Genomic DNA, 13,324 nt, shown 5'->3' on the forward strand with positions numbered 1-13,324 from the left:
TAACTAAAAAACTAAAGTGTTCAAAGAAAGACTTTTTAAAAACATAATGTTTTCGTAGAACCTCCAGTAGAGAAGGAGGCAATGCGACCCTTCGAGCCTACACCGACAACAATCCCACCCAGGCCCCATCTCTGTAACTCCACATGTTCACCCTCTTAATCCCCCTGACCCGAAGGGGCAATTTAGCATGACCAACCAACCCAACCCCCGCACATTTTTGGACTGTGGGAGAAAACCAGAGCACCCAGGGGAAACCCACGCAGACACGGGAAGAAACTCCACACAGATAGTGACCCAAGGCTGGAATTGGATGGGTGCAGCTCCAACAACACTCAAGAAGCTCAACGCTGTCCAGGACAAGGCAGCCTGCTTGACCTGCTTGCTTGGCACCCCATCAACATTCACTCCCTTCTCCACTGATGCAGAGGGTAACACTCTGAACTGTCTACAAAATACACTGCAGCAACTCACCAAGGCTCTTTAGACAGCACCTTCCAAAACTGCAAACTCCAACACCTAGAAGGGCAAGGACAGCAGATCCATGACAATGCCACTACCTGCAAGTTCCCCTCCAAGCCACTCGCCATCCTGACTTGGAAATATATCAGCCGTTCCTTTACCCTCGCTGGGTCAAAGTCCTGGAACTCCCTCCCTAACAGCACTGTGGGTGTACCTACACCACGGAGACTGCAGCGGATTAAGAAGGTAGCTCACCACCCACCTTCTGAAGGACAACCAGGAATAGGGAATAAATTCTAACCTAGCCAGCAGTCCCAGGAATTTTATCACCATTCACTTCACTGGAAACAGAAATAAGGAGAGAAAGGGGCTGTCATCCATTTCAGATTATCATAGAGAATAAGAGTCTAGCCCAGGAGTCTCGCTCACTGACCATGTTCCTCCCATTCCTTTGACCATGAGGATACAGTAATATTGGGACATTTGGACACTGTGCCCATCGCTCGGTAAAGATATTGGCCAGAATTTTCTGCCGTCTGTGGCAGGGCTTCCCATGTTTGTGGTCTAAAGTCTACAGCCTTTTGCCTGGCTCACTAACCTCGAAGGGAGTTGACTTCAGTCACACCGACCTATCCTGTCCCTTGTGTATGAGGACCTTTAACCAAACTGTGTTCACTGGTGTGGAATTGTGGTATTTTTTAATTCTTTCATGGGGTGTGGGAATCATCGGCAAGGGCAGCGTTTATTGCCCATCCCTAATTGCCCTTGAACTTACTCAGTCACTTCAGAGGGGCAGGTAACAGTCTTAGAAACATAGAAACTAGAAGCAGGAGTAGGCTATTTGGCCCTTCAAGCCTGCTCTGCCATTCATTATGATCATGGCTGATCGTCGAATTCAATATCCTGAACCTCCCTTTCCGCCACATATCCCTCGATCCCTTTAGCCCCAAGAGCTATATCTAATTTCTTCTTGAAATCAGACAACATTTTGGCCTCAACTACTTTCTGTGGGAGTGAATTCCACACATTCACCACCCTCTGGGTGAAGGAATTTCTCAGCTCAGTTCTAAAAGATTTACCCCTTATCCTCAAACTATGACCCCCTAGTTCTGGGCTCCCCCACCATTGGGAACATTCCCCACCATGGGAGTTACAGAGAGGTGTTAGGAACAGCCACATTGCTGTGGCTCTGCAGTCACATGCAGGCCAGACCAGGTGAGGACGCCAGATTTCCTTCCCTAAAGAGCGTAAGTCGATGATAGTTGTCATGGTCACCAACACTGAGACTAGCTTTATATTCCAGATTTGTTAATTGAATTTAAATTCCATTGGCTGCCACGGTGGGATCTGAACCTGTGTCCCCAGAACATTAACCTGGGCTTTAGGATAACTAGCCCAGTGAACGTTAGCGATGCACCACCACCTTACCATTTTCTTTCTCTGTGAGAGAGCAGGTTATCATGTGACATTTGCTATCCATATTTTGCAGACTTTGAGCGCAAATGCTGTATAATTTTGGGTTTGATGTCTGTGAGTTTGAGTCCATGAACTATAATTAGCCTGAAAGCTTGATGCATTTTTCAGGACTCCAACAATGATTTTTTGACAAGTGGTAGAGATGCTCAAACAATCTCAACTCAACCAGCCGTCTGTATTTGTGTCTATCAGTCTGTGGGCTATAATTAATGGCACAATACACTGTGTCACTCTGGGATGTTGGGAAACTATCCCATATCCATTTTAAACAGTGGGATACTGCCTCCTTGATAAATGCTCGACAGCCTTGGCGACAGGTTGGTCCTGAAGATTTTTGATATCAGCAAGTATCATCTGTTTAGCCTTGCTGTACCTGGGATGGGGTCCTGCAAAAGGCCCCAGACAAGGAACTAATAACAAGAATGAAAGAGTTTGGTGAAATGTCTTGCCCTGAGTTGGCAGATCGAAATTGTTACTGCTCCTCCATCCTAACCATGTATCTTGATGATGGAGGAGTTGGCACCTTGTAACAGGCAGGTGGCACAGTGGGTTAGCACTGCTGCCTCACAACACCAGGGACCTGGGTTTGATTCCCAGCTTGGGTCACTGTCTGTCTGGGGTTTGCATGTTTGTCCAGTGACTGCGTGGGTTTCCTCCAGGTGCTCCGGTTTCCTCCCACAGCCTGAAAGGTTAGGCGCATTGACCCAAACAGCTGCCGGAGTGTGGCGACTAGGGAAATTTCACAGTAACTTCATTGCACTGTTAATGTAAGCCTGTGATTAATGAATAAATTTTATTTTATTTCTAAATGGAGATGTTACATCCCAACCCAATGTGGAACAGAGCCTCCTGATCTCACGTGAAAGAGAAAAAGAGCCCATGACCACAACAACTGGCATTTATGTAGCACCTTTAATATTCCAGAAGTCCCAGGGTTCTTCACGGGAATGTTTATCACACAAAATATAGCTTTTTAAAAATTTGATTTGTTATTGTCACATGTGTTGGTATACAGTGAAAAGTATTGTTTCTTGCACGTGCCATAGACAAAGCATACCATTCATAGAATACATACAGGAGAAGAAAAGAGGAGGGTGCAGAATGTAGCATTATAGTCATAGCTAGGGTGTAGAGTAAGATAGCATTTTTAGAGAGTCTTAAAGAGTTAGAATGAAGTTTTAGAAGCATAGAACGAGGGTAAAATATAGCATTAGATGGCATGCTGGGCACAGCTCGCAAGAAGTGGCCTCGTTCTGGCGCCATCTTGAACAGTGACATGGAGCCACAGGAGATTTTAGTTCAAGTCGCCAGAAATTTGGTCAGATGTCGATTTTAAAGGAGCCTATTTTAAGGAGAGAGAGGCAGACTGGTTTAGGGGGGCTTTCCAGAGCCTAGCATCCAAACAGCTGAATATACGGCCACCATGGCTATGGGCCAAGTGCTGGTAGATGGGATTAGGTGGGAGTTCAGGTGTTTTTTGGAAGTTGGTGCAGATTTGATGGGCCAAAGGGCCTCTTCTGCACTGTGAGATTCTCCGATTCAATGATTCTATGATTCAGTGATGGAGTGAGAAAAAGTGGGAATGTGCAAGAGGTTGGAATTGGAGGATCTTGGAGGGTTTTAGGGTTGAAGGAGCTTACAAAGATTTACAGTGAGGAATTTGATGGAATTTTCAAATGGAGACCTCGTCAGGCTTGGAATGAGGTCCATGAGCAAATGGGGTGATGTGTGAATGGACCTGGGCATGAGTTTGGAACGGGGCAGGAGGGTTTTGGAAGCGCAGGAGTTTATTGAGAATGGAAAGTGAGAGGTGCACCGGGAATATATTCAGATAGTCACATGTCAAGGTAACAAAGGCACAGCTGAGGTGCTTTACTGTAGATAAGCTGAGACAGGGCAATGATTGGGCAAGGTCATGGCGGGTGGAATAGATGAATAAAAAATGAAAAAGAAGGAATCGCATTTCTATCGCATCTTTCACATCCTCAGAGTGTTCCAAAGGACTTTACAATAAATGGCTACTTGTAAAGTATAGTCAGTGTGGTGATAGAAGGAAGCGTAGGAACTGGAATGTCCCTTAAACAGCAGTGGTTTCGGTGTTGGTTGAGGAATGAGTGTTGACCAGGGCGAACTTCTTCAAAGAGTAACTGTGGAATCTTTGCCATCACCCGAGGGGTAGAGCCTTGGTTTAACGTCCCAACCAAAAAACAGCAACTTCTGACAGCGCAGCACTCCATCTGTACTGCACTGAAGGCTCAGTCAACCTGGATTTTGTGCTGTGGCGCGTGGGTCTTGAACTTTGTGAGTTGGCCACAAGAGAATGTGGCCCATTGAGCCAATGAGTAAATACATGAATACAAGCCATCTTAACATAGGGGATCTGGGGAAGCGACAAAGCATTTACATCTCCAAGAAGCCACTTGTTATTCGGTATTAATTCATTCCAGGTGGAGTTTGAAGTCAAAAGATATTAAACGTGTTCCTACATTGTGCTACTGTTAGTGTGAGCAGGGCTGTCTTTTAAATAATTGACTTGGAGACACCAAGACTCTGCTATTGACTTCTAAACTCTTTGTTTGGTTTACATTTAGGTGAACACTAGTGACTTCCATCGTTTGCACCATGCTGGATCCAAGCACAGCTTCAGCGAGAGTAACCCTTTCACTGAGATAGCCATGACCAGCTGCAAGTACAACGGAGGGGTGGTGAGGCCCCTCAGCAGCCTGGGCACCTCGCACAGGAACCTTCATGACCTGGACTCAGAGACTCAGCCTCTACAAACCAACTCGGGCCTGGAGGTGGTGGTCTCCAAACCCGACCAGAATAACATCTCCAATGACAGCTTGGTCAATGATGGGAGAAAATCGCCCAAAAAGTCACAGAACATCGGCCATAAGCTGGGACATAGGAGGGCCCTGTTTGAGAAACGGAAACGCCTGAGTGACTATGCACTGATATTTGGGATGTTTGGGATTGTTGTTATGGTGACAGAGACAGAATTGTCATGGGGAGTTTATACCAAGGTAAGGCCAGCTTTCTTCGCTTAATGAGGTTGTTCCTGAAAGACTTTCCCAGACGCAGGATGTAGCCTGTGCACTAAACCTATTGAAACAGGCTTGCACGAGCTAAAACCCTGGACTGTGTAAAAAACCATAGCCCTGGGTCCTCAAACTGACCTCCGATATTCAGTCGAGTTCAATAAATACGGAGATGTGTTGGTTAGCTTCAGCAAAAAGAACAGGAAAGTTGTCAAGTTGTCACTAAAAGTCCAACAGGTTCACAAATGTCCTTTAGGGATAGGAATCTGGCAGCTCTTCCCCAGCACCTCTGACTTACAACAAGACACAGGAGACAGGAGCAAGAATGATCCATCTGGCCCTCCCCAAGCTTGCTCCACCATTCAGTACAATCATGGTGATCTCCCTTCCACTTCTCCTCCCGCTCTCCATATCCCTTGATCCCTTGAGAGATACTCTCCTACTCTCTGTGATCGACTCTTGGGGCCAGTTGGACAATTAATATCAGAGATGCAGGTGTCACCCGTACACAAAAAAAGCAAAGATGTTCACTGGAATTCCTAGTTGTCAGCCTAAAGGTTTTTAATCAAACAAAGTCTCATTCTTCTACGATGTCTGATAGTATCACAGACACATTCGTTAAGATGTGACACAAAGTCAGCCAGAGCAGAGCAGCAAAATTACTATCTGCTAATTCTGGTGAAATTCCACGGTGGCACTGCTGCCTCACAGCTCCAGGGACCCTGGTTCAATTCCAACCTCAGGTGACAGTCTGTGCCGAGTCTGCACGTTCTCCCCGTGTCTGCGTGGGTTTCCTCCAGGTGCTCTGGCTTCTTCCCACAGTCCAAAAATGTGTGGGTTTGGCCGTACCAAATTTCCCCTTAGTATTAGGGGGATTGGCGGGGGGTTATGGGGATGGGCCAGGGTGGGATTGTTGTTGGTCGATGGGCTGAATGGCACACTGTAGGGATTCTATGAAAGATGCAGCCTTTGATAAATGGTTTTTCTAAACAGAGACCTGTAAGTTTTGTTAGACAACGGTGTTGGAACCAAAGTGGTTGAATGGGGTTAAGATACAGATCAGCCATGATCTCACTGCATGCTGGAAGAGTTTCTAGGGGCTGAATGGCCTCCCCTTCTTCCTACCTCCTTTTGTTCCTATGTGGCAGTGAGCCATTTGGGACAGAGAGGTATCGAATCTAGTTTCTACCTGAGTTAGCTGACCTCCACCAAGTTGCCATGTTGCAGAAGGGAGACATGAGGTGGGGACTGAAAGCTTGGGAGGATAAAGAAAACAAAATGGAATCCACGGCGCTAAGAACATAAAATCAAGGAGCAGGAGTAGGCCATCTGGCCCCTCGAGCTTGCTCCTTTCAGTAAGATCATGGCTACCAGCCACCTTGCTGGGAAGTTTGCTTGTGGGATTTACCTCCACTACTGTGTTGGTGCCGACTCTCTCCCATCTAGTGTGGAGGATGGCAGCTGGGGCAAAGTTCTGTATTGTGGTCGACACAATCCAATGAAGCCTTTTGGAATCTTTCCGAGATGGAAAGCCTGTCCCCTGAGTGTCACATTTCCTGCTTCCGGAGACACATTTCCCTTACAGCAGGGCCTGAGTTGTCAGGGTGGTGAGATCTTGGCACCCACCGCCATGCTGAGAGTCGATGTGTGATCCACCTCCACCCACCCTGATAGGCCCATCATCATTTTACACTCCATTGACCATTGGTTGGCAGCAGACGGGACTTCCATCCGCCGTTGTCGGGGGCCCTGCCTTGGAGAGCTGTCAGCTAATCTGATTGGCCAACTGCTTTCTAGCTCCCTCCAGGCACAGCGCTGCAGTGGCCAGAAGAAGTACTACAATGCTGTGCCTGAGCCTAAATACAGTAAGAAGTCTCACAACACCAGGTTAGAGTCCAACCAGTTTATTTGATAGTAATCTTACAATCTTTCGGAAACGGTGTTCATTTGTCAGGTGTGTGGAACCTTCCACGCACCTGACGAAGGAGCACCGTTTCTGAAAGCTTGTAAGATTACTATCAAATAATCTGGTTGGACTCTAACCTGGAGTTGTGAGACTTCTTACTGTCTTTACCCCAGTCCAACGCCGGCATCTCTACATCCTGAGCCTAAATCCCAGGGCTGTATTTAAATACCAGAGGAAGAAGGGTTGGGGACGCCCTGGGATGGGAGCTGGGAGTGATGGGGGTGGGAGTTAGGGGTGGGCGGAGGTGGGACAGTAAGCATGCAAAGTCAATGCTGGAGGGGAGGGAGATGGTTTTCAGATTGAGGTCCCTTCTTGCTCGAGATGGAAATCTGTTTCTCACCCTGCTCCAGCCAGCGCCCAGCAGCCTAAACATTGAGTGCCCATTTAATGGCTACATAACGGACTTGATAGGGGCAAGGGTGGGGTTCTGGGCTTCCCGAGGCACTTCCCGCTCCATTCTAAAACTGCATCTGGTTTGGGCAGGATTCCAGAGGGAATCCTGTCTGTGAAGATTTACATAGAACATAGAAACTGGAAGCAGGAGGAGCCAATTCAGCCCTTCCAGTCTGTTCCACCATTGAATATGATCATGGCTGACTATCGAATTCAATATTAATATTAATATCAAAACAGGATATTGAATTTGTTGATCAACCATGGTCAAGACGAATGGTGGAGCAGGCTCGAGGGGCCGCGTAGCTTACTCCTGCTTCTAGTTCCTAAGTTTCTGTCCTGATCCCCCCGCCTTGCTCCCCAACCCACACATCACTCCCTTCATCTTGCCTCAGGACCTGCTGGGTGCGAGTGTAGATTCTGGCCTTGATTTTAAACCATGAACTCAAAGCCCCCCTGGGGTGAGGAGGCCTCATGGTGCACGCCATTAAACTTCCTCCTTCACTCTTCTGGTTCCTGGTAACATGCTGAGTGTGCCGGTAACAAGGGCAACGGGGCATCGGTGGTTTCAGTGAGTGACGGGATTAGCAGCCTATCAGACAGAAAGGAAAAGTAAAAAATTTATGTGAAAATGTAAAATAATACCTTTATCCCTCAGAACAATTTTTCTACCTGCAGAAATGAGATTGGGCCTTTTAAATTATTCTCTATGGCTGGAGAGGTTGGTTGATAATGTATTGAGAATGATCATGCTATTTAAAGGGTATTTACACTCTTCAATTCCAGCCCTAAGTCTTTGCAGAGTTTAATTTGAGTTTAATGTGTCAAGAGTTTAATGTGTCAATCTTGCAAATTCTTTAGACTAAAGGACACAGTAAGAAGTCTCACAACACCAGGTTAAAGTTCAACAGGTTTATTTGCTATCATGAGCTCCTTCCTCAGGTGAGTCACACTCTAAAAGCTTGTGATACCAAATAAACCTGTTGGACTTTAACTTGGTGTTGTGAGACTTCTTAATGTGCCCACCCCAATCCAACACCGGCATCTCCACATCTTAAACTAAAGAGTGGGGGACAAAGGGACGAGGGGGATGGGCGGGTGTTGGCCAACTGTAGAGTGATATCAATTGAGCGGCAAGTTCTGAAGATCTGCGACTCTCGGTGGTGACTCCTGTACTTGCCAGCCACTTAGTGGATTATCGCTGGACTTCGCCGTAATCCCAGCATCACCTTTTCCAGGAAGTCGCTGATTTTGAAATGAGCATTTTAAATAAGATCCGGACCCATCCAGCTCAGCAAATTCATTCCGGGCTCTCAGTGGGGTGAAATTGTAATGTCCCAGGGTGTCTCAACAGCTCAGGCAGAAACCGAGTTTCTGATTTTCCATTCTCCAGTTGTCGCCCTGTTGACTGGGGACTCCTGTGGTTCAGTGTGCGCTGCTCACACTCCCCAGTCTACGGTTGTGGACTCAAACTAAATTCCAGAGACCTGAGCTCGAAATGCAGGCTAACGCTCCCAGAACAATGCTGAGGGAATGCTGCACTGTCGGTGGCCCTGACTTTGGGATTACACCGGCATCCTGCTCGCTCCTTCCGTGGACTTAAATGATTACATTGTCTGAAACTATCCTGGCTCAACTTATTCTATCATTAGCTCATTGCTGTTTGTGGGATCTTGCTCTGCGGATTAGTTGTGCTGCTGCCAATGTTGCCACCAAACAGTGACTACACTTAAAAATGTTCCTCCGATTGCCCTGATGTTCTGAGAAGTATTATAATAACATAAGAGCAGAAGGAATAGGTTTAGGACTCGATCACTCATCCAGTCGGGCCTGCTCTGCTATCATGGATGATCTGTTTGAAGCCTTTTCCTGCCTGTCCGCCAAAACGCTTAACTCCCCGGGAAATCAAAAATCTGTCAAACTCAGCTTTGACCATAAGACACAGGAATCTAAGTAGACTATTTGGCCCATCGAGCCTGGCCTGCCATTCAATGTGATCATGACTCGAACACGGGAATATAGGAATTCGGAGCAGAATTAGGCAAATTTAGCCCTTCGGGCCTGCTCCGCCATTCAATCAGACCATGGCTGATCTCTTGAGAGAAAATGCTTTGACAAAGGGCCATCAGGACTCGAAACATCAGCTCTTTCCTCTCCTTACAGATGCTGCCAGATCTGCTGAGATTTTCTCTTTTGGTTTCAGATTCCAGCATCTGTAGTTATTTGCTTTTATGGCTGATCTCTTCCTGGTCTTAAATCCACCTCCCCACCTGTCCCCCATATCCCTTTAACCCATTCTTTTATCAGAAATATATCTTATCTCCTTCTTGAAACCATTCAATGATTTCAGACTCCACCGCGCTATGGGGCAGTGAGTTCCACACATTCACCATCCTCTGTGAGAAGTAATCCCTCCTCATCTCTGTTTTCAATCTACCGCCTCTCAACCTATATCTGTGACCTCTTGTTCCAGATTGCCCCACAAGAAGAAACATTTTGTCTACATTTGCTTTATCAATCCCTTTTAAAATTTTATACACCGCGATCAGATCCCCTTTTGTCCTTCTAAACTTCAGCAAGTATAAACCCAAACTCTTTAATTTCTCTTCGTACGTCAACCCTTTCATCCCCGGAATCAATCTGGTGAACCTCCTCTGAACTGCCTCCAATGCCACCACATCCTTCCACAAATAAGGAGACCAAATAAGGAGATACAATACTCCAGATGTGGTCTCACCAACACCCTACACAATTGCAACAATATTTCTCTACTTTTATACTCCAGTCCCTTTGCAATAAATGCCAACATCCCACTTGCCTTTGTGCGCCATGCTGCACCTGTGTATTAACTTTCTGTGATTCATGAACACAGACACCCAGATCCCTCTGCCCAGATCACAGACACCCAGATCCCTCTGCCCAGATCACAGACACCCAGATCCCTCTGCCCAGAACACAGACACCCAGATCCTTCTGCCCAGAACACAAACACCCAGATCCTTCTGCCCAGAACACAGACACCCAGATCCCTCTGCCCAGAACACAAACACCCAGATCCTTCTGCCCAGAACACAGACACCCAGATCCCTCTGCCCCGAACACAGACACCCAGATCCCTCTGCCCCGAACACAGACACCCAGATCCCTCTGCCCAGAACACAGATACCCAGATCCCTCCGCCCCGAACACAGACACCCAGATCCCTCTGCCCAGAACACAGACACCCAGATCCCTCTGCCCAGAACACAAACACCCAGATCCCTCTGCACAGAACACAAACACCCAAATCCCTCTGCCCAGAACACAGACACCCAGATCCCTCTGCACAGAACACAGTCACCCAAATCCCTCTGCCCAGAACACAGATACCCAGATCCCTCCACCCCGAACACAGACACCCAGATCCCTCTGCCCCGAACACAGACACCCAGATCCCTCTGCCCAGAACACAGATACCCAGATCCCTCCACCCCGAACACAGGCACCCAGATCCCTCCGCCCCGAACACAGACACCCAGATCCTCTGCCCAGAACACAGACACCCAGATCCTCTGCCCAGAACACAGACACCCAGATCCTTCTGCCCAGAACACAGACACCCAGATCCCTCTGCCCAGAACAGGCACCCACATCCCTCTGCCCAGAACACAGACACCCATATCCCTCTGCCCATAACACAGACACCCAGATCCCTCTGCCAAGAACACAGACACCCAGATCCCTCTGCCAAGAACACAGACACCCAGATCCCTCTGCCCACAGCACAGACACCCAGGTCCCTCTGCACAGAACACAGATACCCAGATCCCTCTGCCCAGAACAGAGACACCCACATCCCTCTGCCCAAAACAGAGACACCACATCCCTCTGCCCAGAACAGAGACACCCATATCCCTCTGCCCATAACACAGACACCCAGATCCCTCTGCCAAGAACGCAGACACCCAGGTCCCTCTGCCAAGAACACAGACACCCAGATCCCTCTGCCCACAGCACAGACACCCAGGTCCCTCTGCTCAGAACACAGACACCCAGATCCCTCTGCCAAGAACACAGACACCCAGATCCCTCTGCCCACAGCACAGACACCCAGGTCCCTCTGCTCAGAACACAGATACCCAGATCCCTCTGCCCAGAACAGAGACACCCACATCCCTCTGCCCAAAACAGAGACACCACATCCCTCTGCCCAGAACAGAGACACCCACATCCCTCTGCCCAGAACACAGACACCCAGATCCCTCTGCCCCAATGTATTTTGAATCAATTTTCCATTTAGGTGATAATTTCCTTTTCTATTTTTTGAGCCAAAATGAATAACCTCACACTTATCCACATTAAACTCCATCTGCCAAATTTAGGCCCATTCTCCTAGCCTATCTATATCCATCTGTAAAGTCTTCATATCCTCTTCACTGCCTATTTTCCCATCTGTTTTAGTATCATCCACAAATTTTTCTATGTTACACTCTGTCCTTACTTGCAGATCATTTATATAGATTGTACACACTTGACGTCTGAGGACTGACCAGTACAGCTCCCTGCTAGTTTATTGAAATGCCTTTTGAAAATCTAAATACATTACACCTACTGATTCCCCTTTATCCACCCCATTTACTAAGAACTCTAATATATTTCTCAGAATCACACAGTGCAGATAAGGCCTTTTGACCCATCGTGAGAAACACCTGACCTCCCACCTAATCACACTTACCAGCACTTGGCCCATAGCCTTGAATGTTATGCTGAGCAAAGTGCTCATCCGGGTACTTTCTAATGGGTGTGAGGCATCCCACCTCTACCACCTTCCCAGGCAGCGCATTCTAGACCGTAAAAACGTTCTGATGAAGGGTCATCCAGACTCAAAATGTTGGCTCTATTCTCTCTCCATAGAAGCTGTCAGACTTGCTGAGTTTTTTTTTAGCATTTTCTGTTTTTGTTGTAGCTGCGTGGTGTCTGTCTCGCTCTTAAATAGAGGTTTTCCAAAATTCTTTTGGTCCTTTCCTGAAATGTGGAATAGAACCAATGCAGCCATGTGAAGGCCTTAGGATAAAAATCATCAAGTCCAGAGGAATTGCCAGCCTTTAATCCCTTTCACTTTCCTAGTGTTTTTCTCTGGTGATCATGATTGTTTTAACTTCCTCCCTCTACCCCCTACTTTCTGACTATTGCAATCCTCTACAGTGAAGACAAGTACAGAAGACTTGTCCAAAGTTTCTGTCATTTCCTTGTTTGCTATGATTAATTCTTGAGTCTCATTCTCTAAGGGACCAAAAAACACATTCGCTCCTCTCCTCCCTTGTAAAAACTTTAACTCTCTGTTTTTATTTTTTTTTGCTAATTTCTTCTCATGCTCCAATTTCTCCCTCTTTATTATTTTTTAATTATCCAATATTTGTTTCTAAAATTCCCACAATCTTCCAGCGTACCCCTGACTGTTGCAGCATCGTATATCTTTCTATCCAACTTGATACCACCTTTAACTTCCTATGTTATTATGTAAATGCAATTTTTCTCTTATGATGTTGGAATATGCATATTGTACAATGAATATTCACAACATAATATTCACCACACAACTAAAGACATATATTGATTTGATTTGTTAATGGCACATGTATTAGTGTACAGTGTAAAGTTTTTTTTTGTGCGCTATACAGACAAAGCGTACCATTCATAGCGCAGGAAAGGAGAGAATAGAGAATGTAGTGTTACAGTCATAGCTAGGGGATAGAGAAAAATAAACTTAATGCGAAGTAGATCCATTCAAAAGTCTGATGGCAGCAGGGAAGAAGCTGTTCTTGAGTCGGTCGGTACGTGACATCAGACTTTTGTATTTTTTTTCCCGAAGGAAGAAGGTGGTAGAGAGAATGTTTGGGGTGTGTGGGGTCCTTAATTATGCTGGCTGCTTTGCCGAGACAACGGGAAGTGTAGATAGAGCCAATGGATGAGAGGCTGGTTTGAGTGTTGGATTGGGCTTCATTCATGAAAT

At 46.7% G+C, this 13,324-nt stretch overlaps 1 protein-coding gene across 1 annotated transcript in view; it reads left to right on the plus strand.

Moving 5' to 3' along the window:
* The window catches only part of kcnn1a (potassium intermediate/small conductance calcium-activated channel, subfamily N, member 1a), a 128,367-nt gene that overhangs the window by 20,514 nt on the left and 94,529 nt on the right, over nucleotides 1–13,324 (plus strand). Inside the window, exon 2 of the mRNA XM_080212629.1 lies at nucleotides 4,527–4,958. Coding sequence (XP_080068755.1) covers nucleotides 4,527–4,958 — 432 coding nt within the window. The remainder of the gene's footprint in view (nucleotides 1–4,526; nucleotides 4,959–13,324) is intronic.

Source organism: Carcharhinus amblyrhynchos, chromosome 26 (genome assembly GCF_965287045.1).
Source record: "Carcharhinus amblyrhynchos chromosome 26, sCarAmb.v2.hapA, whole genome shotgun sequence".
Taxonomy (NCBI): Eukaryota; Metazoa; Chordata; class Chondrichthyes; order Carcharhiniformes; family Carcharhinidae; genus Carcharhinus; species Carcharhinus amblyrhynchos.